Source organism: Lutra lutra, chromosome 16 (assembly GCF_902655055.1).
Source record: "Lutra lutra chromosome 16, mLutLut1.2, whole genome shotgun sequence".
In the NCBI taxonomy this organism is placed as follows: domain Eukaryota; kingdom Metazoa; phylum Chordata; class Mammalia; order Carnivora; family Mustelidae; genus Lutra; species Lutra lutra.
In genome coordinates, this window is record NC_062293.1 from 58651122 (window position 1) to 58668709 (window position 17588).

A 17588-nucleotide genomic window follows, 5' to 3' on the forward strand; every position below is an offset into this window, starting at 1 on the left:
GCCCACCGTCCGCAGCCCCGCCTCGCTCTCCTAGATGACGTCACCAGCTCTGCGCTCTCCCTCGCCGGCGCCCAGACCGCTTCTAAAGCCCGGGAGCCCTAGATGCGCGTGCGCGGCGCCCGGCGGCACGGATTGGCTGAGGGAGGCATGGGGCGGAGTTATGGCCCCACCACTGAGGTTTGAGGAGCCGGTGGGGCGGGACTCCGCGGAAACCGGAAGTGTCTTATGACGGGCACTAGGAGCAGTTCCGGTGAGTCCGGGGGAGGGGTTCCCGCCGGGTTGGGGGAGTCAGGGACCGGGAACTGGAGCCCCCGGGGTGTGGGCGGTCTCGGAGCGAGCCTTACACTCTCTGCCCTACAGATGACTGTTCACAACCTGTACCTGTTTGACCGGAATGGAGTGTGCCTTCATTACAGCGAGTGGCACCGCAAGAAGCAAGCGGGGATCCCCAAAGAGGAGGTGACGAGAGGGCCCCGCGCAATCCGGGTGACCTCTCATCTCCAAACGCACATAGTCTCAGCCCAGCCCTTCTTCTCCAAACCCCATCTGCTTCCCACCCCTATCCCGTCTCCAACAACCGAGAGCTAACTCTGTCCTTCTCCCTCCAGGAGTACAAGCTGATGTATGGGATGCTTTTCTCTATCCGCTCCTTTGTCAGCAAGATGTCCCCGCTAGACATGTACGCTGTCAGAGCGGATGCTGAGGGAAGGAGGGCTAGCCTTGGGAATTTGGGGGGCGGGGGAGATTTTGTGGAGTGGAAGAGACATTGGCCCCCAGGAGAGGGAAAGGAGACAGAGAGAGAGGGGAGGGAGAGAAAGAGGCTGAGTCTGGACCGAGAGCTGGTCTGAGAGGCAGAGGGGAAGATCTGAAGGTAGAGAGGTTGGGTGCGGGGGCTAAATTGAGGAGTGAAGGTGGGAGGTGTCTTTACTAAATCAGCCTGCTATAAACGATGATGTTTAGGGAGTTGACCTAGACAGGATCAGAAGTATCTCTATGGTAGAGATCATGCTCCCACTCCTTAACATCCTCCCATCTCTGCAGGAAGGATGGCTTCCTGGCCTTCCAAACTAGCCGTTACAAGCTCCATTACTACGAGACGCCCACGGGGATCAAGGTTGTCATGAATACTGACTTGGGTGTCGGACCCATCCGGGATGTGCTGCATCATATCTACAGTGCGGTCAGTGCCAGCCCCGGGGACCCTTCCCTTCCCTAAAGCTCCTCAACAGCCATGGCCACTTAGTGAAGCCTCAAGACTCCTTGAGCTTCCCTGCCCTAACCTTACTGTACCATAGCTCTGTTGAAGTCAAGAGTTTTCTCAAGACTCTTTAGGTCCTGAAACACTTTCTCGTCCGGGAGGCTTGCATCCCAACCCTCGATGCTTGTGCATTCGCACAGCCCTGAGATCCCATTAGGTTTTGGGGTTGGAATCAAGAAGGATCTGAAGCCTGGCTCTAACACCCTTCCCCTCCATAGCTGTATGTGGAGCTGGTGGTGAAGAACCCCCTGTGCCCACTGGGCCAAACTGTGCAAAGTGAGCTCTTCCGGTCCCGGCTGGACTCCTACGTCCGCTCTCTGCCTTTCTTCTCTGCCCGGGCTGGCTGAAGGAAGCACCCTACCTCACCCCCCAGGAGAATCCCTGTCTTCCTGGGCCCCTTCCTAACCTGTTTTATATGAAGGTCCCACTGTGTGCCCCTCTACCACCTGCTGTTCCAAAACAGCCCTCCCAGGGCAACAGTGTAAAGCCTGCCCTCGTGCCCTCCCGGTCCAAGGAAGGAAGCCTCCAGGAATCCCTACACTCCAAACCAGGCCCTCTCCAGTTTTATCCCCTCCCTGATGCTACAACGTACAGAATAAACTTTTTGTCACCCTCTACAGCCTAAGCGTGTCAGTTTGTCAGTTTGGTTGGTTCGTCAGGGTCCTGCCCCATTCAGGAAGGCATAAACCGGGTGGCCCCATACTGTGAGCCTGTAAAGAGGCTTTGTCCATGGGCATCTCAACAATGACAGATCTCACTCCACTCACAATGGGCTTACGTCCAGATAAACCCATCATGAGTTGAAAATATAAGTCGAGGGACACCTGGGTGGCTCAGTTGGTTAAGCCACTGCCTTCGGCTCAGGTCATGATCCCAGGGTCCTGGGATCGAGTCCCACATCAGGCTCCTTGTTCTGTGGGGAGCCTGCTTCTCCCTCTGCCTCTGCCTGCCACTCTGTCTGCCTGTGCTCGCTCTCTCTCTCTCTCTCTGACAAATAAATAAATAAAATCTTAAAAAAAAAAAAAGAAAATATAAGTCGAGAATGCATTTAATTCACCTCCTCTAGCAAACATCATAGCTTAGCCTGGCCTGTCTTAAATGTGTCCAGAATACTTACATTAATCCACGGTTGGGCAAAATCATCTAATATAAAGCCCATTTTACAATAAAGTGTTGAATATGTCATGTGATTTATTGAATACTGTACTGAGAGTCAAACAACGCAACAGTATGGTTTTTAAGTGTATGGGCAGTTTACACTTGGGATCCAGGGGCTGAGTGGGGGCCGAGACTGCCCTGCCACTGCCCAGCATCAGGAGGTATCATGCAATATACTGTCAGCCCAGGAAAAGGTCAAAGCTCAAAGCACAGTTTCTACTGAATGTCTGTTGCTTTTGCACCATCAAAAAGATAAGAAAAAAAAATTGTAAGTCAAACCATAACTAGGGACCGTCTGCACTGACAGTTTGGGGGCAGGGGGAGCTGTCCTGCGTTTTGTCCTGGCCGTCACTCAAGCTGCTGAGAGCACATCTCCACCCCCCAGTCCCAGTCACGACAGTCAAAAATGTCGCCAGACCTTGCCACGTGACCCCTAGGGTACAAAATCACCCCCCACCTGAAAACCACGTTGCTGGAGGAAGGCGGACCAGCTGCGGGTCCCAGCAGGTGTGATAACCACCCACCCGGGTTCCGCCATCCCGGCTTCTCGGTGCACACAGAATATCCAAGCTGCGGAGCTTTCGAAGGCGGGGCTTATGCAGATGAGCGGCGGGGTTGGCTGGGAGGCGGGCGGTCTTATGCAGATGAGGGGGCGGTGTCTGCATGTTGATTATTTGGGCCCGCTGCCGACGCTGCTGGGAGCCTGGCGGTCCCGCTGCGGTTTGGGCTGAGGTGGCATCTCCCTTCCGCCACCGCCCCTCGTCCCTAGGTCCCTATCCTCCGAGGACCGCCTTCGACCTTTACCCTCACCCATTTCCCCTCCTCCTCCCCGCCCCAGGGACCCCGTATCCGAATATCTGCCCTCGTGCCAACCCCCGCGTTTCTCCCCCCCGCAGCAAACCCCGCGACCTCCAGCAGCCCGCCCCCGCGGGCCCGATCCTGCCTGGCGGCTCCCGCCGCAGCCTGCACTGCCTTCCCGCTCTCCCAAGACTCGCGCCACTACACTCCCCGCCGTCCGCGCCCGGGCTTCCCTGTTCCCGACTCCTCCCGCCCCCTCGGAGCCCCCTCCCCCGCCCCGGCCAGCTGGCATGCAGGTGTCTATCGCGTGTACCGAGCAGAACCTTCGCAGCAGGAGCAGTGAGGACCGTCTGTGTGGACCCCGGCCGGGCCCCGGGGGCGGTAATGGCGGGCCGGTCGGCGGGGGGCATGGGAATCCTCCGGGGGGAGGAGGGTCTGGCCCCAAGGCCCGGGCCGCACTGGTCCCCCGACCCCCAGCGCCCGCTGGGGCCCTCCGAGAGAGCACCGGCAGAGGCACTGGCATGAAATACAGGTATGGGGGTGGCCGAGCAGCCCACCCCATCTGCTCCCCTTTCCTAACCCCTTAGGCTTCCTGGGATGCCGCCAGGAGCCCCTCAGTCTTGCTAAGAAGGTCCCAGCCAGCTCATTCCATCTCTTCCTCCCATCACCGGGGCGCTCCCTTACTTAGTCCCTCTCTTTGTCTCCGACGATACCCCTGACTAGGAGAAAATCAACTTTACCAAGGTTGACCCGTCCTGTCAGAGCCAGGCGATGCTCCTGAGCTTGTCTCCTTATCCCCAGGAGGGCCAGGGATACACGGATCTCCAGGCTGGGCCCCCTCTGGGATGGCGTGTCCTTGGGTCGATGTCCTGGGAAGGGGGTGGGGGAAGGAAACAGCTTCTCACTCTGGCCGCCTCAGGATGCCTGACCCAGATACTGCCCTCACCTGCCCCAAGGACCAGGTATCCTGCAACCTTTCTTGGTGGGGAGGGCACTGGGGCTCTTGGAAGCATGGACCACATCTCTCAGCCCCATGCTGAGGACAGATGGGGGCCTGGTGGAGAAAGTAGACGGAATTGTAGCGGACTTTTTCAGAGAACCGCTGGACTCTCAGAACTTGCATAGGGGAGGAAGGAAGGGGCTCCTGCCTGGGAGTGAGCAGAGGTCGCTCATCTGATCTCCTCCATGTGTTGGCTCTGATTGAAAAACTAAGCCAACGACCTGGGTGAGGCGGCCTTGGGAGGAGGGGGCTGTCTGGGTGAGAGGCAGACGCCACAAGCCCACAGGAGTGGAGGGAGCCGACGAAGGAAGAGGGACAACCGGCCTTTCCTGTCACACTCCCCACCCAGGTGTCCTACCTGCGTTTGGGGGGCCCATTTACCTACCCTGTCCAAGGACCCCTTGCCTGCCTGAGTGCCTGAGCCTGACTTGGTTTACCCCTTTGCACTGGAGTGTCTGCCCCTCAGTATAACCCTCTTTATCTGCGGGTCTGTTTCCACAAACTCATCCCCGTCAGCCTGTCACGTTCCTCCCAGCCCCAAACTGCACACATCCCAGAGATGACGCAAACACAGACGAGACCTCACCATGAGAAACACAAACCAGGAAGCAACAGAGGCTCCGGATGTTGTCTCTAGAGTCATTTACTCGTTCACTTACGCTCCAGGCGGAGCCCTGCCCAGCTCGGTGGGCCCACTGGGCCTAGTTCCTTTGGACTGAGCTACCTGAGGGCTTCTGATTCTGGAAGGAGAGGAGCTGGGGGCTGATGGTCTCTGTCCTTAATGGAGGCTCCACCCCTTCCTGCTGCTTCTGTATCCTGCAGGAACCTAGGCAAGTCTGGTCTGCGGGTGTCCTGTCTTGGCCTAGGTGAGTCAGACAGCAGAGGAATGATGGGAGGGGGCATTCGTGCCTTGCCGCCCACTGTGGTCCCATGCCTGGCTTCTCTCTTGCAGGCACCTGGGTCACGTTTGGTTCTCAAATCTCGGATGAGGTATGAGTGATGGGCCCTAGAAGCAGGGTGAGGGGGTGGGAGGGGATCAGAGAAGAGGGGAGTGGACTTGGAGAGGGGTTTGGACGACAAGCACGGGGAACTGTGGGCCTGAGGCTGGAGGCTGGGGCTGGGGCGGAGGAGCAGTGGGGCTGGGCACAGAGGGAGCTCAATGAGGGCCACAGCCATTGACCTTCATCTCTTTCTGTCACCTCCCTAGACGGCAGAGGACGTGCTGACAGTGGCCTATGAGCATGGTGTAAACCTGTTTGACACAGCTGAAGTCTACGCAGCGGGGAAGTAAGGACTGGGGTAAAGGAGCCAAGTGAGAACATTGGGGGCTTCTTATTTCCCTCTAGGGAACCCTGGGAACTCCGTGAACACTAAGTTCCAACCTTCCAGCCAATGGGCTCCCGATGCACTATGGGAATTGTAGTCCCAACATTAGTCCCTCTTCAGTGTAGAGCCCAGAGGGTGTCCTGGACAGTCCAAATAAAATAAAGCCAACACGTACCCATGGCTTCACGCTGGGTCCTGTCAAACCTAGCCAAAACCTAGGAAGACCTTCCCCCACGTCTTCTCCTATCTGCCACACTCTCCTGCTCATCTTCAAGACTTGGCCCGATGTCCGCTCCTCCAAGGAGCCTTTGCCCAGCTCCCCAGATTGGTCAGCACCCACCTCGGCTCCCACAGCACTTATACTGTCCTCTGACCCACCAGCTGTCAGTTACTGGTTTATGTAGCCGTGTTTGCTGCTCAACTGGGAAGCTCCTCCTTCCATGGAACTTGTCCAAGTCACCTATGTCCCTACACAGAGCCTAGCCCAGAGCAGGCACCACTTGTGGGACGACAACATGCCCTCCCAAAACTCACGGTCAAAGTGGTCAAGCAAACTGAAAACACAAGGAGATATGAGAGGTTAAGTAACAGGGAAACCTCGGTAACCATCAGATGTAACAAATTAAGACCTGTCACAGACTAGTGCATAATTAAGTGCCAAAGGATTGAACCAGTAGGAACTATGGAAGGTGACAGGAAGGGCTGAGCACAGACCAGCAGAGAACATTTTCAATAAAATGAATCAGAATCCAAGCTGAGCTTTGGAAGATGGGATTTTGCAGAGATTCAAAGAAGGGGGAGGGCAATGCAGATGGTAGGAACAGACAACAAGGTGTCCTCCCCGCTTCCCTAGGCTGTCCCTGTCCCCTCGTACTCTATCCCTTCGACACCCGGAACAGAGCTTGGCACATAGTTAATGTACAATTGATACTTGTCGAATGAATGAAAAGTACAAGACCACACCCCAAGTGCTGGGAGCCCTTCTTATTTTGTCCAGGATGGGGCTGACAGCCTAATGAGCTCGTGGTCTATGGTCTGCTTTACCAGAGAGGAAATGGGTAGAAGGGAAGGGTGGGGAGGAGGGGAAGGAACTGAGCCATCTTGGAAAAGTCGGTGTTTCTGACATGATCTTCCTTCCAGGGCTGAAAGAACCCTCGGGAACATCCTTAAGAGCAAAGGATGGAGGTGAGTCTGGGTTTGAGGGGCTGCCAGGGAAGTACTCATCCCAAATCCCTTTTCTTGCTCCTCTCTTTTTGTCTTTTTCCAGGAGATCAAGCTATGTCATCACCACCAAGATTTTTTGGGGAGGACAGTAAGTGGCTGCCACACTCTATTTGGGGAGAGCTATAGAGAACGTGTGAAGACACATGGGAGAGGTGGGGTTTGGCTGTCACCCCAGATCCGCAGCGTGCCCCTGGGGGATCCGTGCAATCCCAGTCCCTCGGGGGTTTGGATGTCACCCCAGATCTGCAGCCTGCCGCTGGGGACCCGTGCAATCCCAGTCCCTCATGGCGCCAGGCCATCTCTGCTCCCCTGTCTTTGCCACACCTCATCTTTGACTTCCCTTTTCCTGCAGGGCAGAAACTGAGCGAGGCCTGAGCCGTAAACACATCATCGAGGGTGAGAGTTCGGGGCTGGGAAGAGCGGCTGCATACAGAAGCCAGAAGAGTTGGGAACGTTCTCTGAAACTTTGAGTTGGAGGCTGTGCATGGAGAGCTGGGAGTTAGGCGGCTGTGGCAAGAGGGTAATGTCTGAATCCTGAGCAAAGGGAGGCTGAAGCACTTACCTTCCTCCCCCCCCCACCACCCCACCCCTGCTCCAGGCTTGCAAGGATCCCTGGAGCGCCTCCAGTTGGGATACGTGGACATCGTCTTCGCCAACCGCTCAGACCCCAATAGTCCCATGGAGGGTAAAAGCAGAACCCCCACCCCGGCCATCCTTCAAAATGGCACTTCCTCAGACTCTCAGCAGGAAGCCAGTCCCTGCTCAGGAGGCCTCCCAAGCTCCACGGTGGGGGGCTCAGACCCTAGCTCTTGGACAGGGAGGGAGGTGAACAGCAGATCCCCATCTCTCTGATTAAACAGAGATGACCGGGGTCTTGGTGGGGCCAGCCAAGGTGCACAGATATGGAGCCCTGGATGCCAGGAGCCTGACAGGGAGGTTCTCTCTCTCCCGTGTGCCTAGAGATTGTGCGAGCCATGACCTATGTCATTAACCAGGGCCTGGCCCTCTACTGGGGGACATCCCGGTGGGGAGCTGCGGAAATCATGGTGAGTGTGCCACCCCGCTTCCCCCTTTTCACACGGCCACCCCAAAACCCACTCTACCGGAGGAGAGGCAGTGGAAGAAAGTGGGGAAGAGTACTCTGACCCCCGTCTCTTCCCTGCCCAACCCAGGAGGCCTACTCCATGGCCAGACAGTTCAATCTGATCCCCCCAGTGTGTGAGCAAGCTGAGCACCATCTGTTCCAGAGGGAGAAGGTGGAGACGCAGCTGCCGGAGCTCTACCACAAGATCGGTTCGCAGCCCCCCACCCTACCTTTCCCTGGGCCTATCCATCACTTAGGTCCCTGTCCCCACATCCAATCCTCTTGCCCTTAGGTGTTGGATCAGTCACTTGGTCCCCTCTGGCCTGTGGCCTCATCACTAGCAAGTATGATGGGCGAGTCCCAGATACCTGCAGGGCCACTGTCAAGGTGAGATCTAGGGGCTCGGGATGGCAGGACTGGGCCATCTGGGCCGCTCCGGGTGGTGCTCATTCTCCTTGGCCTCCAGGGCTACCAGTGGCTCAAGGACAAGGTGCAGAGTGAGGGTGCCAAGAAGCAGCAACAAGCCAAAGTCATGGACCTTCTTCCCATCGCTCACCAGCTGGGCTGCACCGTGGCGCAGCTGGCTATTGGTGAGCCACCACCAGCCCTGGGCCCTGTGGGGGGTGGGGGTGTCCTCACCTCCTGCCAAGACACCCCCAAACCCAAGACTGGTTTGCCCCTAGGGAGGACCTCTTCCTCAGAGACACTCCTCAAGTGTGGGTGCCGAACGGTGGCTGTTGCCATCAGTTCTCTTTCTTTTCTCCTCTGGCCCCAGCGTGGTGTCTCAGCAGCGAGAGTGTCAGCTCGGTTCTGCTGGGGGTGTCAAGTGCAGAGCAGCTGATGGAACACCTAGGAGCCCTGCAGGTGAGCTGGGGACTTAGAGGCGGAGCCCATCTCTGTCCCCTTCCCCGGAAGTCAGGTCCTCGTCCTCTCTGTCCACCCTGGAATGGGCTTGGGAGGTCAGCCACTACAAAGGCCTCTCGCTCCGCAGAGGACAGGTCCCGGGGCCACAAGGCGAGGCTCTTTTCCCGCCACCTGGCCCCGCAGCTCTGCTCCCCTACCCACTCACATCCCTTGCTCTTCTTCCGGGAGCCAGCATGTGCCCCCACCCCACTGCCTTCCCTTCCAGGTGCTGAGCCAGCTGACGCCGCAGACGGTGATGGAGATAGACGGGCTCCTGGGGAACAAGCCGCATTCCAAGAAGTAGTCGGTCGGGGGCGCAGGCACCCGCACCGGGGCCGCCGCAACCGCCAAGGACCGTCTCCCGCCGCTGCCTCCCGCCCGCCCCGAATCCCTCCAAGCCGCGGCCGCCGCCAGGGAGGCCCCACCCCCGAACGAGTCCCGGCTTCGAGTAGCGACGCGCATGAACAAAGCCATATCCTCCCGCAGTGGGGCTCGAGAGGGAAAGTAGTGCGCCGCCCTCCTCGCGCTCCGCCGGGCCCTCTTGCTAATCCCGAGCATGAACCACCGGGCCGTCCCCTCTCTGCCCTTTGGTTTCGCTCCCTTCTCTTCTTCCCCTAATCGCCGAGGCCCAGGGGAAAACAAAAAACAGAGCAGATCCAGGAAACATGTCAATTACCTCAAAAGTGGCCCTGGAGCTGTCATCGAGGGGTAATAACCTAAGAAACAAGTAGTGACGCCAGCTGGGACAAAGGAACCGGGGCTCTTGCGTTACTCGGTACAGAGGAAGCCAGGCTGGTCCTGGCGGGAAGTAAATGCTGATCGTTGAGGACCCTGCCTCCCAGCGGAGTTGGGGGGGGGGGGCTTAAAACGAGCGCCAGTCAGTACTTTGTTCTTGCAAAGAAGGGGGGAGTGGGGGGGGAGAGATGCAGTGACAGCCCTGAAGCAGGTGAAGGGAAGTGTGCTGGCAAAGCAGTGGGGATGGCCCTGGGGAGAAGTTGGGCTGTGCTTTGCAGGACATGGTGACAGCCTTTGGGTCACAGCAGAGACCTGGGGCTAGGATGGTCATGTCTGGGGACAGACTTTCGAGCCTGGAGCAGGATTTCCTACCTAGCAGTGGAGGACTACAGTCTTTCTCCTGGCAATAATCTTAAAGCAATAATGCCGGCCTTTCTTCTGTAAGACTTTTCCCAGGAACTATAAATAAAATCTCAGCTTGGTCCTCACTCCTGGTGTCTGAAATTGCAGGGGTTGGGAGGGTAGGACCTCTGTCTCTGATGACTGGCCCTTGTCTAGCTCCCTGCCATTAGCTACAGCGGGAGCTTTCTCTCCGCGGACCAAAGCATCATGCCGCTAGTCACTGCCAGCCACTGCCCTCGCTGAGGACCCAGGTCCTGCATACCCCAGTCCCTGGCCCCCGGCTTTCTTCCTTCCTGTAGTCACCACATCCCTCAGAGCCCAGAGATCTGGCTTCATAATTTCGCTGCTCCTCCCTCTGACACCCTTGTCTTTGTTTTGTTTAAAGTTGCATTAGCCACCCTTCTCGTCCTGTACTTCTCATCTCCCTTCTGATACCCACACAAATGCTGAGGAGCTCTCTGGAACTCTCTGGAACTCTTTCATTGTGGCTGAATGAGAGGGGCTGAGCTGAGGCTGGGGCGTTGGGATTTGGTGAGGGAGAGGTAAGATGAAAACTGGCCTATGGTGGAGATGACATGGAGGGAGGGAGTTATCATAAAGGAAAAAGGGAAACCAGTGAAAAATCAGCTTTCAGGGCGGCAGAAAAGCAGACTCCAATGTGATCATGTCAGAAACGACCCTTAGTTTTCCCCCAAAGGACTCGGATTTCCCTGGGACACAAAGTGGGTGGAAAGTTACAACCCTTAGAGATCACAAGACAGGAGAGGATGCTCTCTGCCTTCCTTAAATTACAACCTCCCCGTCTCCCTTCTACCCATCCTCACCCTTTCCTCGATCCTGAAACCGAGAGAGCAGCATAAAACCAATTTCCAAAAAGAGAAAAGTCAGCAGCCTGCGATTTGCTGGCTAGCAACCAACCAGATCAACTAATGAATACTTACATCCACTCCTAACATCTCCCACTCGTTTTGGAAGACTGTGGAGGAAACAACCAGGCACAATGGATGGCTAAACCATGATTAGTTATTCTGTAATAAACATACAAGAATTCATAAATTCAAAATAGTATTCTCCTTAAATGGTTACTTTGGAGGACTCCTTCTTCATTTCAATAGAAATATCTCCCCCCTTGCTCAAAACATTAAAAAAAAAAAAAGTCCTTTTAGGAATTACCTTCAGGGGCTGTTTGGAAAGCCCTTGTAAGAGGCCTTCCTTCATCCATCGTCACACCTCATTTGCCATATTTGTCACCTACTTCATTCATTAACTTAACAAGTATTTAGCTACTGAGTCCCACTATGGTACAGGGATACAGTGGTGAGCAAAACCAGACTCGTAACAACCTTTGCAGAGTTTACAGATGGGGGAGAAACCAACAAATAGCCAGCAAACAAACACAAGTTGTCCAAAGTCCAGAGGTGAGCGCGGGCCACTTCCAGAGTCTACAGTGGCATCTGACAAGGTGAGGCCGTGCTCACTGGTGAAGGGTCAGCAGATGAAAGCAAGAGGGCTAGGAGAAGCGTGCAGAAGGGAACATGCACGCCAAAGGTCTCCAGAGCTAGAGGGTGCCAAGAGCGGATGGAAGCAGAACGAGAGACTTGGGTAGTTCGGAACATACAAGACCACATCGGGCACTTTGGAATATTATCTTCATCCTAGGGGGACTAGGAAGCCGTTCCTATCAGTTATTCAGTGATACATACAAATCACCCCTCCCCCAAATTTAGTGGCTCGAGACAACTTTTTAAAACTTTATTCCCCCCCCCCCCCATTATTCTGTGGTTTGGCTGGCCCCTCTGCTCTTTGCACCTGGGCTCACTCATGTGGCTGGAGTGAGCTGGCAGGTCAGCCATGCGAGAACATCAGCTGGCCTCATTGCTACATCTGGCCATTGGCTGGGACCTCTCAGCTCTCCATGCAGCCTCATCTGCTGGTAAATTCCCTTACATAACAGACTCAGGGCCGGGATCCCAAGGGATGAAGGCAGAAGCTGCAAGGCCTCCAACGGACCGTGCCCCAGAACTCACACAACATCACTTCTGCCACATTCTGTTAGTAACAGGAAGTCATGAGCTGAGCCCAGATTCCAGGGATAGGGAAACAGACCCCCAATTTTTGCTGGGAGAAGCAGCAATGTCACATGGCACAGGAATTTGGGGCTACTGAACTGAACTATTACCACATGAAAAGATTTTAAACAGGAATGGAAATGATGTGTGGTAAGACCTGGTTAGGCTTGAGATCTGGAAAGGTCACTGGTGATCTTGGGAGGAGGGTCCTACCAGGGTCTGAGCAAGAGATGATGGCAGCCTGGACCCGGCTGGTGTGCTGTGGGTGGAGAAAAGTTGGCGGAGCAAGGAGACATTTAGGAGGCAAAATGAACAGGGCTTGCTGAGAAGTTGGTAAAGGAAGGTGACAGCAGCAGGGAGGGGGTGGTTAAGGATGACACTTTGGTTTCTGGAGCTGGGTAAAGAAAGACGTGGGAAACACTGGAGGAAGTGAGGACTTGGGACAGAGAGATCATCACTTTGGGTTTCTGAAGACAAGCAAGAAAGGAAGGTCTGGAACTTAGAGAGGCTTTGACTGTCAAACATTTTGCGTTGAACATTTATATAACACATCTACCCTAAAAGTTTAAGATGTAATCATCTACCAAAGATATCAAAAAATGTGAGGACAGGGTGCCTGGGTGGCGCAGTTGGTTAAGGGTCTGCCTTCAACTCAGGTCATAGTCTCATGGTCTCAGTGTTTCAAGGTCATGGGAGACCAAGCCCTGAGTCAGGCTCCCTGCTCAGTGGGGAGTCTCCTTCTCCCTCTCCCTCTGCTCCTCCCCCTGCTCATTCTCTCTCTCTCTCTCTCAAATAAATAAATAATCTTAAAATAAGTAAATACAAGATGTGAGGAGACCTCTGAACAACATTCCAAAGAGAAGTTGCCAAACAGTTTTGTTGGCATAAGTCGATAGCTTCCCCCACGTGACCGTGAAGACACTACAACTCAGAAGTTCTGAACTATTTGCTAGCAGATAATGGTATACCTCCTTGCAAGAGAGTGTCTGTCAGGGCTGTGGCAATCTAGTTAAAGAACAAAACCAGCTCCCACTGCTTGTTAAAGCCAGTCCATGCGATGTGTGTAGAGAAGCCCACCTTGTACTGACTGAGAGATGGGTGTTGCCAACGTTGGGTACTGAGAAAACGCAATGTACGCTGGGGGCACAGGATAAAAGCAGCGAGCACGGCCTGTTTTCTGTGGCCAGGCCCTGTTCTGAGCACCTTGCTCATTCAATACCATTAATACCCACACTGTCCAGATGAGGAAACCAACCGGCCCAGAGAAGTTAGGTCACTTGCTTGGGATGTCACAACCCCTGAGTGCTGGAGGCTAGGATCTGACCTCAAGCCAGCGGGCCATAGAATCTGCCCTACTATCTTCACAACAGAACCTGGGCGGCAGGTCCAGGAGAGGTGGGGTGGGGAGGCAGTCGGAGGTGGGCGTGGTACCACGAGGCAGCGTGGGCTGTGTGTTATGTCCTGTTTACTCGTGGGGCAAATCACACCCTGAGTCAGAGCTCAAACTGGGCTGCTTTGCTGAAACCATCATGGTGTGTGGGTGTCCAGGCCTGGCTACTCCCGAAGGAAAGGATTCCCAGCATTCCTGGGAGGAGGCCCATCCAGGATCCTGGCATCCAGGTGTCTCCGTAGACTGAGATGTCAGCTGAGAGGCGAGCAGTTTGAGAATGAGTCTGGGAAGCTGGCCTTACGAGAAGCCAGGGAGGGCATGTATAATACAGCGAGTTGAGGGCTGCGTCCGTGCCAGTGTCCAGGAGCCCATAAAGATGGGCAGAACGGGCAGTGCCATTGGCTCCGACGGTCTGTCTGGGTGGGGCTGTGAATGGAGAGGGCGCAACTAAACCAGCAGGCCAGACGGGCTGCGGGGACCTGACCAGTGGGCAACCGAGGGCTGGGGTGCTGCAGAGTCCTGGAGATTTGCACACTGACAGGGGGAGGGCCAGCTCGGTGTTGGGGGGCGAAGGAAGGCGCGGAGGGCGGGAGGGGCGGCGCGCCCCCCACCGTCCCCCGCCGCGCAGCCCGGGGCCGCCGATCCGGCACGGCAGTCGCTGGCATCCCCGGCTTCGCGCCTCCGCCGCCCCCACGCGTGCCGCGGCGGGGAGCGGCCAGCTGGCGGTGTGACGCCTCGCGGGGCGGGGCGGGCTCTCGCTATTAAAAGGGGCGGGAGGCGGCGGCGCCCGCCCCAGGAGCCGATCCAGGCGCGAGGAGGGCTGGCTCGTCGCGTCAGCCGAGCCCGCGGCGGGCACCATGCAGCTCCTGGTGAGGGTGCCGTCCGTCCCGGAGCGGGGCGAGCTGGACTGCGCCATCTGCTACCGGCCCTTCAACCTCGCGGGCCGCGAGCCCCGCCGCCTGCCCGGGACGGCGCGCGCCCGCTGCGGCCACACGCTCTGCACCTCCTGCCTGCGCGAGCTGGCGGCGCGCGGCGACGGCGGCGGGGCGGCCGCGCGTGTGGTGCGCCTGCGCCGCGTCGTCACGTGCCCCTTCTGCCGCGCGCCCACGCCGCTCCCGCGCGGCGGGGTCGTGGAGGTCTCCGTGGACCCGGACTTGTGGTCGCGGCTGGAGGACAGAGCGCGGGCGGAGCGCAAGCCGGATGAGGCGGGCGGCCCGGTACCGGGAGGCGGCGACGCCGACGACGAAGACCAGAGAGAGGAGGGGGCGGGACCCAGGAGCGCGGGCTGGCGCGCGCTCCGGCGGCTGGTGGAACGGGTGCTGGCGCCCGCGCGCCGCTGGCGGCGGCCGCTGCCTAGCAACGGTGAGGGGCCGCGGGGGCCCTGTGGAGGCGCCCGGGATAGCCGCGGGAGGCTGCGGGGGTCGGAGGGTGAGGTGCGGCCGCCGGGGGCGAGGTGGGTGTATCCAGGGTCACGGGGGAGTCTCGGGGGGGCCGGTCTTGGGGGCGCCCTCGGAGGCGACGGGGTGGGGGGATTGCCGGGGGAGGTTCCGGGGACAGGTGAGTGGACTCCCGGGGAGGCGGGGTGGGGGGATGCCCGGGAACGCCGGGGGAGGCTGCGGGGACCGGTGAGGGGACCCCGGGGGAGATGGGGTTGGGGGGCTCCCGGGATGGCCTTGGGAAGCTGAGGGGGGGGCGCTGGAGGGTGAGTGGGGCCGTCGGGGGAGGCTGCGGGCGCCGCGGGGGGGGCGTGTAGCGGGGTGGCCGGGAAAGGCGTCCGTGGCCGGGCACCCGCAATCGCCCGGGGAGGCTGCCGGGGTTGGGGTGGGGGCGCCCGGGATCGCCAGCCTGGCCGCACCCTCCCGCTGACACTGACCCTCCCCGTTTCCCCCAGTGCTGTACTGTCCGGAGATTAAGGACTTGGCTCGCATGAGCCCCTGCACGCTGTGACCACGGCGGAAGGAAGGTGGGCGCTGCATTCTCGAAGCGTGCTGGAGTGCAGGAGTGAGGCCAAGGCCACCGCGCGCCGGTCCCGTGATTGACTTTTGCAGGAGTTAAGCCTAGGGCAGGAAGGGCCGCCCTAGCGAATGGCCCCGGCAACACGGTGTACTGACTGGGCGAGGCTCGCGTCCTCGGGGGAGAGGCCCCGGGATGGTGGAGACGGGTCCGCATTCTGGTGGGAAGGACAGTGTGTGTCCTTAGCTGTGACTGGCTTTTGTCCAGGGCAGCTCTGGCCAGTTGGAACAATCGGGCCCATTCTAGCAATTCTGTGTCAGTGGTTTTAAATTTTTTAAAATGCTAGGGCAAAGAGGCGGATTTCTGTGTCCTGTTAACTGTCACTTCTACGGCATGTTAGCTGAGAAAAATTGTTATTTTTTTTTTTGCCCAGGGCTGGTATGCTCGTCTGCCCAGAAGGGTAGTGTGTTCCTAAAATTATTGAGATGCCTCTGTGCCTCACTTCATTTCAGTCTCTCTTCAGCCTGTGAGGGCAGGTATCAGGGTCCAAAGGGCATTCATCCGAGGCACCTAATTAGGGCCAACCAGGGATAGGAAAGCCATTTGGTAAAGGCATCACATTTTAACTTTTTTTTTTTTAAGATTTTATTTATTTACGTATTTGTCAGAGAGAGAGAGAGAGCGCACAAGCAGGCAGGCAGAGAGAGAAGCAGGCTCCCTGCTGAGCAAGGAGCCCGATATGGGACTCTATCCCAGGACTCGGGGATCATGACCGGAGCTGAAGGCAGTGGCCTAACCAACTGAGCTACGCAGGCATCCCTCAAATTTTATCTTTTATCTGTCATCTTTACAATCACACGGAGAACACGGTCACGACTGGAAAAAAGACGTGTATCCTACTATTATTATTATTATTTTTTTTTTTTAAAGCAAGCACTCGAGGGGGCGGGAAGGACAGAAGGAGAGGGAAAGGCGCTCAGGCAGGCACTCCACTGAGCCCGGAGCCTGGCCTGGGACTTGAGCTCATGATCCTGACTGACACCATGACCGGAGCTGAAATCCAGTGGGAAGCTTAACCCACTCAGGCACCCCTTATCATGCAACTGCATGATCTCCCCCTGGACTTGGTGCTTTCTATTTTTAAATCCTATAAATACCTTAGGAGAGTAGAGTAGAGTGCGGAGCCACAGCCACATCACTGGAATTACAAAATCTCCAGATTCCCCTTCAGACTCTGAGCGTTAACCAGAATCCTGGGTGATGTGTAGGCAGGTAAACATTGCAGCGGCACCGACTGCGGTCCTAGACTTGCTAGGACGTCCCCTTCTGTGGGGGCAATATTTGGAACAGTTGGTATAAAGGATATAAATTTCACTGGAGGTTGTAAAGGGATGTTCTGTGACTGAAGAAGTCTGTGTGTGTGTAGTTTATTTATTATGTGACATTTTCCTGTGTTAAAAATGTGAATTTAAGAAATATAAACTTCTATTTTTATAACCGTATCTTGGCATCTTCCTGTGCTCGAGTTTGTTTCCGTGTTCCCTCTTGGGGGAGGCCCTTCTCAGTGCTCCCCGGAGCGCAGCCCCCACCCTCCCAGGTCCTGTTCCAGAATGTCTGCCTTTGTTTTCTGAGGTGGGAGGGCAGAGAGAGCAGTGACTGCCCTGTCACTGTGGTGGCTGCTGGCGTTCCGGGGGAGCGGGTACTCAATACAGGTTTATTGCATTTAGCCTCAAAACCGAAGTGTCTGGTCCCAACCCCTGAGAAGGTCTGGGGGTAGTGAGCACATGTCAGGAAGGTACTAGCAGTTCAAATCTTCCACAAGGATGACCCGGCCCCCCAACTCTTTAAAAAAGGGGGGGCTCTGCTGCAGACCCGGGGTTGCACCTGCGGAGCTGTACTGACCTCTGCTGACTCTTGGGGGAACTGGGCAACTGGAAGGCAGAAAGAGGCTCCGGAAGGGATGAACGAGAGGCGGTTCAGATCCTGCCAGGCGCCCTCCCGCTTCACCTCTGCCCAGTAAGCCCTGCCATGCCCTGCTCTCAGCTTGAGGACCGCGTGGGCGTCCTGGCGCTCACCCTCCATCTCTCCAGCAGGCTCTTCGCGTGGGGGTTGGGGCCAGAGAAGGAGCCTCGGAGTTTCAGTTGATGATCCAAGGAAAAAAAAAATAGGAAGTCACGGGATCAAAAAAACCAGTGGAAGACGGTGGAACATGAGAAAGCAATGCTGGGTCTTTGCTTACCCCTCCCCCCACCAGAGAGGTCCCGCACTCAAAAACAACAGAGCACACA

General features: G+C 56.8%; 3 protein-coding genes across 3 annotated transcripts; all 3 read left to right on the forward strand.

Moving 5' to 3' along the window:
- The first annotated feature begins 166 nt into the window (after window positions 1-166).
- On the forward strand, window positions 167-1873 carry TRAPPC1 (trafficking protein particle complex subunit 1). Its single transcript, XM_047707755.1, has 5 exons — window positions 167-250; window positions 361-459; window positions 609-679; window positions 1042-1180; window positions 1477-1873. Exons 2-5 carry the CDS (start codon window positions 361-363, stop codon window positions 1603-1605), a joined length of 438 nt encoding a protein of 145 aa, XP_047563711.1. The 5' UTR covers window positions 167-250; the 3' UTR covers window positions 1606-1873.
- Window positions 1874-3074: 1201 nt separating this feature from the next.
- Window positions 3075-10430, forward strand: KCNAB3 (potassium voltage-gated channel subfamily A regulatory beta subunit 3). The gene is made up of 14 exons (XM_047708774.1): window positions 3075-3746; window positions 5037-5080; window positions 5167-5204; window positions 5422-5501; window positions 6681-6725; window positions 6808-6852; window positions 7117-7160; window positions 7363-7449; window positions 7725-7810; window positions 7937-8057; window positions 8141-8235; window positions 8315-8438; window positions 8624-8712; window positions 8978-10430. Exons 1-14 carry the CDS (start codon window positions 3505-3507, stop codon window positions 9053-9055), a joined length of 1218 nt encoding a protein of 405 aa, XP_047564730.1. The 5' UTR covers window positions 3075-3504; the 3' UTR covers window positions 9056-10430.
- A 3651-nt stretch (window positions 10431-14081) lies between these two features.
- Window positions 14082-16802, forward strand: RNF227 (ring finger protein 227). Its single transcript, XM_047707075.1, has 2 exons — window positions 14082-14709; window positions 15239-16802. Exons 1-2 carry the CDS (start codon window positions 14205-14207, stop codon window positions 15292-15294), a joined length of 561 nt encoding a protein of 186 aa, XP_047563031.1. The 5' UTR covers window positions 14082-14204; the 3' UTR covers window positions 15295-16802.
- The last annotated feature ends 786 nt before the right edge of the window (window positions 16803-17588 follow it).